The 15,160-nt window shown below is 37.0% G+C and overlaps 1 protein-coding gene across 1 annotated transcript; it reads right to left on the bottom strand.

Moving 5' to 3' along the window:
* Positions 1-5,302: 5,302 nt before the first annotated feature.
* LOC145118543 (butanoate--CoA ligase AAE1-like) lies at positions 5,303-8,936 on the bottom strand. The gene is made up of 4 exons (XM_079054236.1): positions 8,841-8,936; positions 8,707-8,758; positions 6,979-7,362; positions 5,303-6,912 (listed from the first exon to the last, which is right to left on the bottom strand). The coding sequence occupies exons 2-4, from the start codon at positions 8,755-8,757 to the stop codon at positions 5,458-5,460; spliced, it is 1,890 nt and encodes a 629-aa protein (XP_078910362.1). The 5' UTR covers position 8,758; positions 8,841-8,936; the 3' UTR covers positions 5,303-5,457.
* Positions 8,937-15,160: the final 6,224 nt, after the last annotated feature.

The raw sequence follows: 15,160 nt of genomic DNA on the forward strand, positions 1-15,160 counted from the left end.
CACTACTACGTCCGGATCAAGCTGTGACACCACCTCCAGCTTTCAATCGACGCAAAATCACGTAGGAGATGGTTATCCCTAGTAAGAAGCCGATAGCCGATCTACATAGAAGGAAATCTGAAAATTTGAATTCAACAAACCATCGAATTAGAAATTGTTAGAGCTATAACGTATCTGAAGTGAAGATACGATCATACGAATAGATAGTACTTGTGGTCCGGTGGAACGTCATCTGGTGCTACCTAATAGCCTTTGATCGAGAGAGAGAGAGAGAGAGAGAGAGAGAGAGAGAGAGAGAGAGGGAGAAGATAATCTGTAAGCATTTCATTGGAGAAGAAAACGGTGGAGAAGGAGAAGTCGACACGTACCTATGAGTAAGCCTTTCCAGCCACCACCATTGACCATATAGTGAGCAGGATGCATATATTATTTGACCAGAGATCAAATTTGACAAAACCCATAAACACAAAAAGTCCAGGGGTTAAAATGAAAAGAAACCCCTTTGACAGAAATGAACACAATAAGAAAATATAAGGACCAACAATGACAGAAATGAGGAATGTAAGAAAATACTAAACAGACAAACACAGCAAAATATAGGGACCAGTTTTGCCCAAAGTATCGTGGCAAAATTGGAAGGTAAAAGAAAATAGATAGAATTGCAACATCACCCATACTCACGGGACCAGTTTTGCCCAAAGTGAAGGAAGATTACTGTAGCTAAGGTAGGATAATTTTAATATATATATATATATAATTAATAAACAAAAATAATTTTTCTAACATCACATCATAAATTAAATCTTTTTTTAATAAAATTTGTCACATCAGCAAAGTTACCTACTAAACCCATTCGTTGCATTTCAAACTAAAATCCAAGATTTTGAAGTTAAATCATAAAAAATTCTATGAATTGATGTTTAATTTATTGAAAAAATAAAAGACTACATTGATTTTATATGATTTGTTCTATATCTTTCGCCAAACTCACCGAAAACAAACACACATAACTAACTAAATAAAAATAATAGCTATAAATTTTATCATAAAAAAACATACATACATACACAATACTTGTATAGTTCTTTTTATTAATGTTAACCAGTTATTCAAAACAATTTACAACCTGAAATTCACTACAAAATCACTTCCTATATACTCTCGGCTAGTGTAAAACAAAGTAATTAACACAACCTAAATATTACAAAATCTATATATATATATATATATATATATATATATATATATAGGATAGGGAATATACATTACAGCCTCACCTAAGCTTAGGTACTAAACCTCTAAAATATGTCGTTTTAACATGCTAAATATACCCGATTTGGTTTCACTTGGTTAATATATCATCCTCCATAACATTTCTTTCTTTCATTATCGTTTTACCATTTCTGTTTTCTTTCTTCAATTATCTTTTATTACTTCACTCAAGTGAACATTACTAAACCCTAAACCTAAACCCTAAACCCTAAATTTAAACCCAAAACCCTAAACCTAAACCCTAAACCCTAAATCTAAACCCTAAACCCTAAACCTAAACCTAAACCCTAAACCCTAAACCTAAACCCTAAACCCTAAATCTAAACCCTAAACCCTAAACCTAAACCCTAAACCCTAAACCTAAACCCTAAACCCTAAACCCTAAATCCTATTGTGTCGATCTTGAATTTACATCTTGAAGTATTAATCGTGAATCCATTAACCGTGATCTTTATATAGTAAAACAATGTATTTTCAAGAGGTTTAGTAGCTAAGCTTAGGTGGGGTTGTAATGTATATTCCCTTTTCCCATATATATATATATATATATATATATATATATATATATATATATATATATATATATATATATATATATATATATATATTAAACCAGAAACTTAATTACATCACCTAAAACAATATGGCCCCTTCAATGTTTTTTATTGATTATTTTAAACCACTAGATCAATTTCGCTGATGTCATCATAACAAAAGGGAATTACAAATACGCCTTTTGTTACCGTCTAAAACCATTTTTCCTCCAAAATACGGATTGCTCTCTTCCTATTTATCTCTCTGATGAAGATAATATCAAGAGCTGATGATCTCTCCAATTTCTATCCATGTTCTTTCTCCTCAAAATCAATGATCATTAAGTCATCTTATTATATATAACGACCCACTTATCTTCTCCATCAATGCATCTCCTACGTCGTGTTTGTGACCAACAACTTGAAATTGAGATTGACTGCCAAAGATTATTCCCAGTGCGCTTTTCTTCTTCTCAATGTACGCATGCTTTTTAATTTTTTTTGTCTCAATTCTGCTAATAAAAAATGTTATCGATCTTGCCTGCTTTATCTTCTATTGATTTTGCTAATTCAAATGTCACTGATATTGCCTACTGTATCTTCTGTTGATTTTGCTAATAAAAATTTCGATTGATATTGCCTAATGTATCCCTATCTGTTGCCAGAAAATTAAAAATCATACCTGAATGAATCTGAATTTGAAATTAACTTTTTTGAAATTGCCTTCTGATATTCTGATGTATGGTTAGTTTTGCAATTATTACGAGTTTTAAAGTTTTAGTTCTTATTAGGAATTTTTTTTATGAAATTAATTGCTTTGGGTTTTTGTAGCTTCCATTTGAACTTTAATATAGATTTATTTATGATGCATATTAGTTGTTTGATAAAAAAAAACTTTGGAAACTTCCATTGCCATCTGCAACTTTTTGACTAAAATACCCCTGTTTCTTTTTTTTTCCCATTAAGGCATTGTTTCATTTGTATGGTTACATTACATAATATAATATGTCTTTTAAGTCTTTGTAGATAATCTGGAATGTGCAAATTCTCTAAAGAAGATTAAAAAAAACTGCAAGAAAAAAAAAAGGAAAGGCATGGAGACGATTGAAGTTGTTGTCCCCACTACTCCAAATGATAGAATACATTGAAAAAAAAAAGGAAAATATGTGTGATTACAAAAAGCATTACTCATTTTTGGATTAATGATATGGAATTGTGGTGTGGCTTAAGTAATGCATGTGTGTTAAATTTATATGGCAGATTTACCATATTATTATTATTGTTATTCCACAAACAAGATTTTATAACAATAATTTTTTTTATTGTTCGTAATAAACTATGTTGACCAAGTCTATTATTGTCAATTTGTTTTAAGTTTAAATAACAAACTATGTTGACCAAGTCTATTATTGTCAATTTGTTTTAAGTTTAAAGGTAATCTCCTTAATTTTTGGCTTAAGCCACCGAGTTTGTTATTCTACAAACAAGATTTTATAACAATAATTTTTTTTATTGTTCGTAACAAACTATGTTGATCAAGTCTATTATTGTCAATTTGTTTTAAGTTTAAATAACAAACTATGTTGACCAAATCTATTATTGTCAATTTATTTTAAGTTTAAAGATAATTTTCTTATGACCAATGGTATAACTGTCAACATAAGCACATACTTTACAAATTTTAATTTCTTTCATGAATCTTATATTCTTATTTATGCAAATTTCATTCCAATTATACCGTCAATCATAAACACTTTCCAAAATAATTATATGTATATTTATCATATTTCAATATATAGAATCCAGACATTTATGATTATATCGTTTAATAAGGAAATATTATCTTTAAATCTTTTCAAAATCATGTACCCTTATCAATTTAGAAACCATCATTTAATTTAATCTTATTAAAAATGATTTAATTCATCTATTTTTGATACATATTTTTATTTAACATAAAATCACAACACATGTTTTCCAATTATATTTATGTATTTGTTAACCAACTTTAATTCGTTATTATCTTTAACAATATCCTTTAATTCCATTCTTTGTATAATCATTTTTTATGGTATGTTATGATATTCATTTATGCATTTACTCTTCTTTCCAACGTTATGTACCTCATCTTACATTATACAGTATACAACATATATGAATACCAACAATGGAAGAACCAAATCAAAAACATTGCCATGCCCACCATTGTCGAACATCACAAACGGTAAACTTTTAATTTAATATTATCATTAGATGTTCAATACATATAATTTATTGATTTTCTTTTTATGTAATATATATTCCCGTTAAATTTCATATTTAATGTCTAATATATTTTCATTTCATCCACCTTTATCATACTTTTTTAAGAAAATAACTTCTACATTCAAACTCATCATCCCATAACGTCCTACAACCAAATTTGCAACCTACAACAATTTCATCAAGGTCGCCACTTTCACAAATAACCAATCTGTGTAAATTATTAATAATTACTTTTATATTATTCTCTCACTGCCAGTCAAAACTATATAAAGACTATTAATTTTTCCAAATTTAATAACCGTTATGATACTAATAAACAGTTATAAACGGTTGTAACTTGCTACAGTCGGTCATAATGGTCATATGTGAACACTTCGAACAAGTTTGTTACCTAGATGAGTACAAAAAAAATGAAGTTACTCATATGTGAACAAAATGAAAAGGTAATTACCCAAATCATATCCCCTTATTTTAAAAACACTAAATTGTAAGATTATGAACAAAATACAAATTATAATTGCATTGAACATAAACACCATTAAATCCATTTAAGCAACCAATAAACCACAATATTTTATATAAGGAGAAATAACAGCATAGATTAAGCAATGCATTAACAATAATCAAAGAAAATATGTTCTTTAACACCACCTTGAACCATCGAACAACTGATGCCGCCGATAGAGAACCAAACCTATGCAACCACTAGCCGGTGGTAACCTTCGACCAACGAACTACCACCTTCAACAAACATTTCCATCGAAGACAAAACGAAAGAAAGAGAGATGGAGAACCAAACTATCGGCAACCACTAACTGGCGGTAACCTTCAACCAACGAACGGCCACCTTCAACCATCGTTTACAGTCATTAACAATACTGACCAGATCAAGAAGAGAGATGCAATTAACGTCGTCGGAGCGTGAGAAACAGACTGAGAAGCATGCACATCGTGGGATCGTGAGAAACAGTCAGAAAAGCGTGAGAAACAGTCGGAGAAGCGGGATGGTGTGCATGGTCGTGGTTCGTGGTCACGTAGACCATGAACGCGTTCGTAATAAGCATTTCGGACGGTCTTATTATTAGCTAATAATTATAAGGAAAAAGATAATCATTAGGTTAAATTCTTACTTAATCATTTTAATCATTTAAATTAAAATTAATATAATAATTAGGGTGTTGTTAGAATATAGATAGACTTACCCAATTTTGATTCCAAGATTGATAAATATATACTAAAAATAACCATATTAATTTCTAAACATGCATGTTATGTAAAGCGTACATATATAGACGACATAATATTTATCATTATTATTTGATTTTTGACGCTACCCAAGTCATGGATAGAATCACTCATACATTTGATGAAAACTTGGAAATGAGGTTTATACTTTCCGGTCAGAAAGGCTGCCCATAAGCTTTGCCTTCTCCCTCAACACAAACTTCTGTACCTTACCAGTCGCATTTCTTGGCAAATCGTCAAAAATAACAGTTCGAGGTGCCATATAATGTGGCATGCGATCTCGACAATACTGAATAATTTCTTGAGCATCAACATCAACACCTTTCTTCAACTTCACAAAGGCACAGGGAGTTTGACCCCAATGATCGTCGGGACGTGCAACCACAGCAACCTCCAGAACTGCAGGATGGCTATAAATCACAGTTTCCACCTCGATCGTGCATATATTTTCACCACCGGAGATTATAATATCTTTGGACCTATCCTTTACTTCTATATTCCCGTCGGGATGTTTAACGGCAAGATCACCACTTCGAAACCATCCTCCGGCAAAAGCCTCTTCGGTTGCTCTCAAATCCTTGAAGTATCCACTCATGACTGCATTCCCTCTAAACATAACCTCCCCTAACGATTTTCCATCACATTTTACACTCTCCATTGTTGCAGGATCTTTTACATCGACATCCTCCATCACCAAAGTTTTCACTCCTTGTCGTGCTTGAAGCTTAAGTTGTTCTTCACGAGGCAACCTTTCCCACTCGGGCTTCCACACACATAAAGTTCCTGGACCATACGTTTCACTGAGGCCATAAATATGAGATATACGAAACCCTAGCTCCTCTATCTTTGAGATGATTGACGCAGGTGGAGGTGCACCGCCGGTTACGATCTTAACTTCGTGTGGAAGTGGTTTCCGATCAGTCATCGGAGCATTCACAATCATGTTCAACACAGTTGGAGCTCCATCCATATGTGTCACCTTGTGAAGGACTATATTATTAAATATATCTTTAGGATCGCAACGTCGTAGGCAAACATTAGTGCCACCAACGATAGCCACACCCCACGTGAAGCACCATCCATTGCAGTGAAACATAGGCAACGTCCAAAGGTACGTAGGCATCTCTCGCATATCACGTATGAACACTGCAGCAATGGAGCTAAGATAAGCCCCTCGGTGGCTACAAACTACTCCTTTCGGCCTCGATGTTGTCCCAGATGTGTAGTTTAAACTGATAGGATCACATTCGTCATTTGGTCTGATTATAGAGAATTCAGTCACTCCACTCTCCACAAGGCTCTCGTATTCGTATTCATATTTTCCTGTGGGTTTCAAGGGAGACAGGGAGTCTTGTTCAGATATTACGACAATAAGAGGAGGTTTTAAATCCATCTTCTTGAGAATATTGACAGCTTCTTCAGCTACATGCAATAATTGGTAGTCGACGAAGAGGATCTTGGCTTCTGAGTGTTCGAGAAGGGTTGAAACCATATTTGCATCCAGACGTTTGTTGAGAGGGCAAATGATGCCTCCAGCCATGGGAACTGCGAAATGAAGCTCTAACATAGCCGGGACATTTGGTGCTAGAGCCGCTACCTGCACTCCATAACTTTAGCTTCAGTAATGATTAATGGTTACTACATGAGTAGAAAGAAAACTTACGACGTCGCCTCGAGAAACCCCTAAATGGTTAATGGCAGATGCAAGCTTGACGCACCTACGGTGCGTTTCGTCCCATGTGTACTTAATACACCCATAAACCACCGATGTCCGGTGGCTATAAATCTTGGCTGCTCGCTCCAAGAAGCTAATGGGTGATAAAGGTACGTAATTTGATGAGCAGCAGACTATACCCTCCATTGATCCCCATGATTTTCCATGCAATTCGTCCCCAGATTCACCCAAGCGTGAGCCCTGGGACGAGTTCTCGCATCGAATCTTTGAAGAACGGTTTGTTGTGGTGGTGGTGGAACCTGGGTGAAACTGTGTTTTTGACTTTTTGAAGATTTTGTTCACATTGATGTTGGTAGACTTGTAACATGAGAGCTGTTTTGGGGTGGGAGATCTATGTATTAATTAGCGACTTTTAATAGAACTAAATCATGTAATTAGTTATAAACTTTCAATTAGGTTAATTAAATAGGTTTTGCTGCATTCTGAATCAAATCAACAACATGGCGTATAAAATATTTAAAGCAAAAGAGGAGAAGAAACCAATGTGATAAAAAGATGTTAACTTCCTAACATTTTTAGCAAGGATCAACTTCATAAAATACTTAACATTTCGAGACTTTCCTTAACTTATCCCTTGATTTTCTTTGGATTTAATTGATCCTCGCCTAAGTAAAAATGATTCATATATATACCATGATATATGATATAATTTATTGTTATTTCATTATTTATTTTTATTAAGATGAATATTTGCATAAGTGTAACTCACCATTCAACCTCTTAAACATCTTATTGACACATTTATTAAAAGTCAATATATAATTAACCACGTCTAACATGCTCTCTATAAGACGTTTTTAAGAATGGAAAACAATGTGTTTTGTATCAACATGTAATGATTCCGATTCGTTGTGTCATATAAGACTTCAGCATATCAATTTTTATGTTTTGAAAGATTTTTTTGTTTAATGCATAATAAAACTTTAAGTTCACATCTAAAGAAATTAGATGCTCAGAGTGAGCAAATGGCTTATCTTAGGTGCGAAAAGGACACTAGTTTTTCAACTCATGCAAAAGGAATTTGTTTTTGATGAGGTGAACGACCCATAAAACATGTATTGACTTCAAAGAAGTGTCACGAAAGAAGGAAGTTTTGTCACAAAGAAATACTATGTGTCACTAAAGCAAAGGGTTCTTGCTAAGAAGATTTTGGGGGAGTTCGTTATGAAAGTTTGTATCCTAATTGTTTGTCCTATATATGAATCCAAAACTAAAACTTGAGAAAAATAAAGACAAAGTACTTGTTATATGGTCGAATAGTGAGTTAGTCGGAGATGTCCGTGTGTGTAAAAACACTTGGAATGTTTTGATATCTTAGGGAAAACTTTATCACATGGCAAGCACAAAGGACGGCGGTTTGTCATCTTGGGAATTAGAGCCTATGGCGATTCAGGGCTTGAGGCCATGCATTGCCAAGTTGTTTGGTTGATAAATTTGTTAGTCAAAATAATATTTCAAAATGGATGGTCAATATTTGTTCTCACGTTTTTGATTTCAACGTTTTCGTTTGAATATATATATATATATATATATATATATATATATATATATATATATATATATATATATATATATATATATATGTTGGTTAATTAGTTTATATCATAAGGACAAAAATGTATAAATTGAAAAGACAAAAATTACAATACACGATACCTTATTTTGATATGACGAGAAGCCCTTGTAGTGTAAGGCTTTAAGATTCATCCTGCAAGACTTGATTAATCATCATACTATATATATTATCATGTAATCCAATAATCTGTGTAAGCAAAAAACCCAAATCTTACCTTATAATATAATCTTATTATTAGATACCACCTTTATACAATATAAATTGTGTATGATCTTACTTTTCTCGGATTGTTCAATTGAAAATGCAATGTTAGAAGCTTGTATTTATGTTCAAAAGAGAAGGTTCCCAAGAACAACAAAGTGGACTTGTGTTTGTGTGGTATGCTTAGTTTGAGTTTTTAGAACTTAATGAAATAAGTCGAGCCCTATCCCCTAAAATGATTAAAAGGTGTTTTATCCATATGGTTATCATATTAAGAACCCTATGAAACAAGTAGACATCCACCCCTCCAATCATCAAACGTTACTAGTTGTAGGCTAGTATGTAGCTTACCTTGATCAACAATATTACTTTTGGCTGGAATTTAGTTAATTGTTTGGTGGGCATTTTTGGATAATTCAAAAGTATTTCATTATGCTAAAGATTTTTTTTTTCTTTAGCTTCAAATTTAAATAATCCCAATATATAAATTATTAGGTTTATGTTAATAAACAAACAAAAAATTGTTATGCCATGTTGTTTCTTAGAAAAATAACACAACACAATTGCATGTTTTTTACCTTTTGAAATCCGGCTTGTCAATTATCATAAGAAATCAAGTACTGTATTAAATTATTACGGCCTTAGAGTGAAATATATCAATGCAATCTCCTAGGGCGGACCTATCTATGGGGATAGGAAATCTCGTTGCAATCAAGGTCACACCTCTCACTGCCTTTTTTTTATTTTCAAAACATGTATACCAGTAGTATATATACATTTCTTTTGGTCCCCCGGGCCCCGGCCTCAACCGGCCAAAATAGAAAAATAATAATAAATGCACCCATTTAATTTTAGGGCTATTCACTAGACTATTCAAATCATTTTCCAATACACTCTTTGTAAAATGTTTTTAATTTTAGGGTTTAAATCGAAATTAGGCACCGTGCATATTTAACTATTAAATTTTATTTAAGTTATATATTAGACAAAACTGTAAAAATGTCCCTATGGTATGTATTTTATTCCGATTTTGATCAAAATAATGATTTTGTGGTCCTTTTCATTTAGTTTCATTGTGAAATTTGTCCAAACTTGAAAAAACTAATATGCCCTTTTAATTTGTTTTTTCATTTTTCTAAGATATTTTTTTATTTTATTTAAATTTTAATATTAAAAGTTAAAAGAACTAAAGAGGGGGACCTCTCTCTCTGTAATATCCATAAAAATCATGTCAAATTTAAACTTTTAAAATCATTTCAAAACTCATGATTATTACAAAACTTGTTTTCAAAATAGTATATTGTCAGAGTATCCCAAAATCAAATCATAAAATCATAAAATGTGAGGAGCTGTACGATCACGCCTTCGCCTTACCACGATCATCAGAAATACTTGAAACAATAATCGATAAATGTAAGCTCGAAGGCTTAGTGAGTTACCCCCAAAATACCAACGCCATAAAACATATCAATAACATAACAACGAACAGCATGCATAATGAGCCTTCATCCTGACTGGACCGCCTCGCAAGCCTTCAACCTATCTAGACCGCCCTCCGAGCCTTCGGCACATTTGGACCGCCTCGCAGGGCCTACAGCCTATCCGGACTGCTCGTCGGGCCTTCGGTCTGACTAACATGCCCTTCTGGTCCTATAGTCTATCCGGACCGCCATGGGTATGTTGGCCTTCAGCACAAAGCAGGACCGCCTCAACCCAACCCCCAATCAATAAACATGTGTACATAATATCATACGCTAGCATATATAACAGTCAAACCGATCTAACAGATCATCAATCATAGCAACATCCTATAACCAGGATACAAACCTAATCGGTCACTAACATAGCATCATCCTATATACCAAGATACCGACCGAACCAGGTCACTAAGCATAGCATCATCATATATACCAAGATACCGACCTAACCAGGTCACTAAGCATATCACCATCCTAACTACCAGGATGTAAATCAATAAGCATGTCATGCAATAAACCCAGATACAAATCCGATAAGGGTCGGCATTGGTGTCTTAGACCCTGTTGATATAATGAGGATAACTCACCTCACAAGTAGCTCGAAGTGCTAAGGTCAACTCCTCCAAATGCAGCTCCAAATCCAACACCTACAACCACCGGTGACTCCCTTCCATAAATTCCCATATTACCTAAATACCCCCAGAGGTCAAACTGGTCAACCTTTGGTCCAAGTTAAAGTCAACGGTCAAGGTCAACACTCCATGTTGACCCAACTCATCGAGTGCAGCTAGCAACTCATCGAGTTCCTTAAGAGTTCAGAAGGTCATAAAACCCTCCCTGACTCGTCGAGTTTACTACCAACTCGTCGAGTCTATGCGTGTCCGGAAGTCGGGGAAAACCCTAGCTGACTCGTCGAGTCCTCTGCTAACTCGTTGATTCCATGCAGAAACCATACCCCGGGAAAACCCTTACCAACTCGTCGAGTTCCTTATCCGACTCGCCGAGTTCATACAGTTCTTTTCTTGTCCAGATGTTTTTGAGCCATTCCAAAGCTCCAAATGGTAGATCTAGCCTCCTAGGGCCTAGTTATCACGTAAGCTTGCAAACTTTACGTGCATGCAACGTCTTAAGAGCCAAAACCAAGCTAAAGAAGAAGTTTAAGACAATGAAAGGGCCATAGCTTGATAAAGGCTGAGACTTTATGACAATAAGGGGCAAAAGGGGTCCAGATCTGAAGTTGCAACCTCAGATCTTGTCCCAAATTCGAAATACCACCATAATACCCTAAAAAGGGTTCTAAACCCATGAAACAAGAGATCTAGCTAATGGAGAGCCAATGTAACAACTTGTTACCTTCAAAATGATGCTGAGATGAAGTAGAACTCGGATCCACAGCCTCTCTTTGCTCCAACTTCTTCTACTTCAAGCTCTTCCCACCACAATCCACCTTCCAAGCTTAATATCACACCAAAATGAAGTGTAAGCAACTATTTAGGGTTTCTGGACTCACAAAGGGGGCTGTAAGGGAGGCTAAGGGGGCCAGTGACCCTTAAATAGGGTGAAAACCCCCAGGGATTAGGGTTTCTCATTCCAGCTCCAACTCGTTGAGTCAGGTCCACCGACTCGCCGAGTTGGTCACTTAAGCCATATGGCCAAAAGCATCCCTACTCGACGAGTCTAGGCACCAACTCGTCGAGTAGATCTTCTGAGATGGACATAAAACTGTAAAGTTATATACCTGGGAGTCGGGGTGTTACAACTCTCCCGTACTTGAACTAGACTTCGTCCCTGAAGTCGGATGCGGCAAACAAATCTGGGTAATGCTCCCGCATCTCAGCCTCCGGCTCCCAAGTCCATTCGGATCCTCTCTAATGCTCCCACTGTACCTTTACCAAAGGTATCTCCTTGTTCCGCAGAACCTTCACCTTCCTCTCCAGAATGGTCACGGGCCTCTCCACATAATTCAGGTGTTTATCGACCTAAATGTCATCCAGTGATACTACTGCCTCCTCATCCAGAATGCACTTTTGCAACTGCGAAACGTGGAAAGTGCTGTAGATCTGACTAAGCTCTTCTAGTAGCTCGAGTCTATATGCCACCTTGCCAACCCTGGCAATGAATCGCAACGGTCTAATGTATCGGGGACCCAATTTTCCCCTCTTCCTAAAGCGGATCACACCCTTCCAGGGTGAGACCTTCAGGAGTACCATGTCACCAACCTGAAACTCCAACTCAGATCGGTGCCGATCGGCGTAGCTCTTCTGTCGAATCTGTGCGGTCTGCAACCGCTGTCTAATCTGCTGAATCATCTCGGTAGTCTACAGGACTACCTCGGTCCGACCCATCACCCCGTGACCCACCTCGTCCCAACAGACTGGGGTGCGGCATCTCCGTCCATACAACAGCTCATACGATGGAGCACCAATGCTGAAGTAAAAGTTGTTATTCTAGGAGAACTATGCAAGGGGTAGGTAGGAGTCTCAACTCCCACCGAAGTCAACAACACATGCTCTCAACATGTCCTCAAGAGTCTGTATGGTCCTCTCACTCTGTTCGTCCATCTGCAGATGATAGGTTGTACTGAAGTGCAGCCGTGTGCCCAGTTCCTTATGGAACTTCTGCCAAAATCGGGAGGTAAACCGAACATCATGATCTGAGACGATAGAGACCGGAACCCCATAACGAGCGAAGATCTCGCGTATATACACACCGGCCAGCTTCTCTGCCGATGAGGTCTCCCGAATGGGCAGAAAATGGGCACTCTTGGTCAATCGATCCACAATGACCCAAATAGCGTCAAACCCCTTCGTCGTTCTCGGCAGCTTGGTGATGAAATCCATCGTGATCTGCTCCCATTTCCACATGGGAATCTCTAGAGGCTGCAGCTTGCCATGCGGCCTCTGGTGCTCAGCCTTGACCATCCTGCATACCAAGCGATCTCTTGCTTCATGCACGGCCACCAGTAACTCAATCGCAAGTCCCGATACATCTTGGTGGCCACCGGGTGAATAGAGAAGCGAGACTTATGAGCCTCCTCCAATATAGTCTGTCTGACCCCACCATACATCGGAACCCATACCCAACCGCAACGGGTTAATAATCCCCGGTTATCCTGAACAAACCGGGTGTTCTCACCCTTAATCCTCAACATATTCCAATTCTCCTGACGCATACCCTCTGCCTGGGCTTCCCTGATCAAGCCCACAAGTGGAGAATCCACTTAAATCCTCATGCACGTCACTGGAGTGGAAGATCCAACTGACTTGCGGCTCAGTGCGTCCGTAACCACGTTCGCTTTACCTAGATGGTAAAGGATCTCACAGTCGTATTCCTTGACTACATCTAGCCACCTGCGTTGTCTCATGTTCAGGTTCGGCTGATCCATGATGTATCTCAAGCTCTTATGGTCCATGTAGATGGTATAGCGGACCCCATAGAGGTAACGTCTCCAAAGCTTGAGAGCGAATACTGTTGGATTAGTGTCTAAGCCCGTAACCATATTTAGTAAGTACTTGACTCGGTTGTGCATGGTCCTTTTGGATTGCCTTCACCAAAGCAACTTGACTGGAGAAATAATAGAGAAAGAGGTTATTATGGTTTATTAATATATTATAAGAATAATATATTAAAAGAGAAATCGTATTTGTTTAATTAACATTGGTCAAGAATTAATTAAGAATTAATTTTGTGATCAAAAGAAGTTAATTAAACTAGAGGGACAGAACTGTAATTATGTGATAGTTACAAAGTTAGGCAAGGAAACCCTATATGATAGGGTGGACGAATTCAAGGGGATAAGGCCTTAGAATTCGTCCAAGATAAGGGTTCTAGAATTATCCTTTGGGCTACTTGGTGGCTAAGCAACCAGATAAGGATAAGGACTGAAACCCTAATTCCTACACCTATATAGAGGACCCTTGGCATAAGAAATTCGACCACATGATCCCTAGAGTTCCTAGAGCCGAATTCTACCTCTCCCCTCTCTCTCTTTTGCTTCTTCAACTGCTCTTGGTGTTTGTGAGCCATTAGAGCTACTACACTTGTGGTACTTGCTTTCAAAGATAAGAAGATCCAAGAAACAAGTTGTTATTACAATATAACAACAAGAGGTATGTAATTCATTCTTCCTTATGATTTTCAAAATTACTAGGAGCATGCTAGGTTTCCTTTTTGTGTTCATAATGTTGTGTGACTAATAGTAAAACATAGATCCATACTAGGGTTGCATGCACACATAGGATTGTTTGTATAAAACCCATCAAATACCACCACTCCCAACTCCAGATCATGTGTAGGGTATCTCGTCTCATGCGGCTTCATCTGCCGCGATGCATAGGCTATCACCTGTCCTCTCTGCATGAGGACCGCCCCAGTCCTGTGATGGATGCATCATAGAAAACTACAAAGTCCTCAACTCCCTCTGAAAGAGTCAAGACTAGAGCCTCGCATAGGCGCTGTCAGAGGGTCTCAAACACCCTCTGCTGCTCGGGGCCCCACCAGAAATCCACCCCCTTCCTCGTCAGACAAGTAAGGGGTACTGCAATCTTGGAGAAATCTTGTATGAATCTCCGGTAGTACCCAGCCAATCTCAAAAAGCTCCTGATGTCTGAGGGAGATTTCGGAACCTCCCACTACATAACCGCTTCGATTTTGGCCGGATCGACCAAAATCCCCTCCTGGTTAACGAGATGTCCCAGGAACTGGACCTCTCGTAACCAAAACTCACACTTCGAGAACTTGGCATAAAGTCGTTCTCGTCTCAAAACTCCCAATAACTCCCGCAGATGCTCCTCATGTTACTCTCGGGTCTTGGAGTACACTAAGATATCGTCGATGAATACTATGACCGAGCGAT

Source organism: Lactuca virosa, chromosome 6, assembly GCF_052849685.1.
Source record: "Lactuca virosa cultivar CGN04683 chromosome 6, Lactuca_virosa_CGN04683_v6, whole genome shotgun sequence".
NCBI classification, from domain to species: Eukaryota; Viridiplantae; Streptophyta; class Magnoliopsida; order Asterales; family Asteraceae; genus Lactuca; species Lactuca virosa.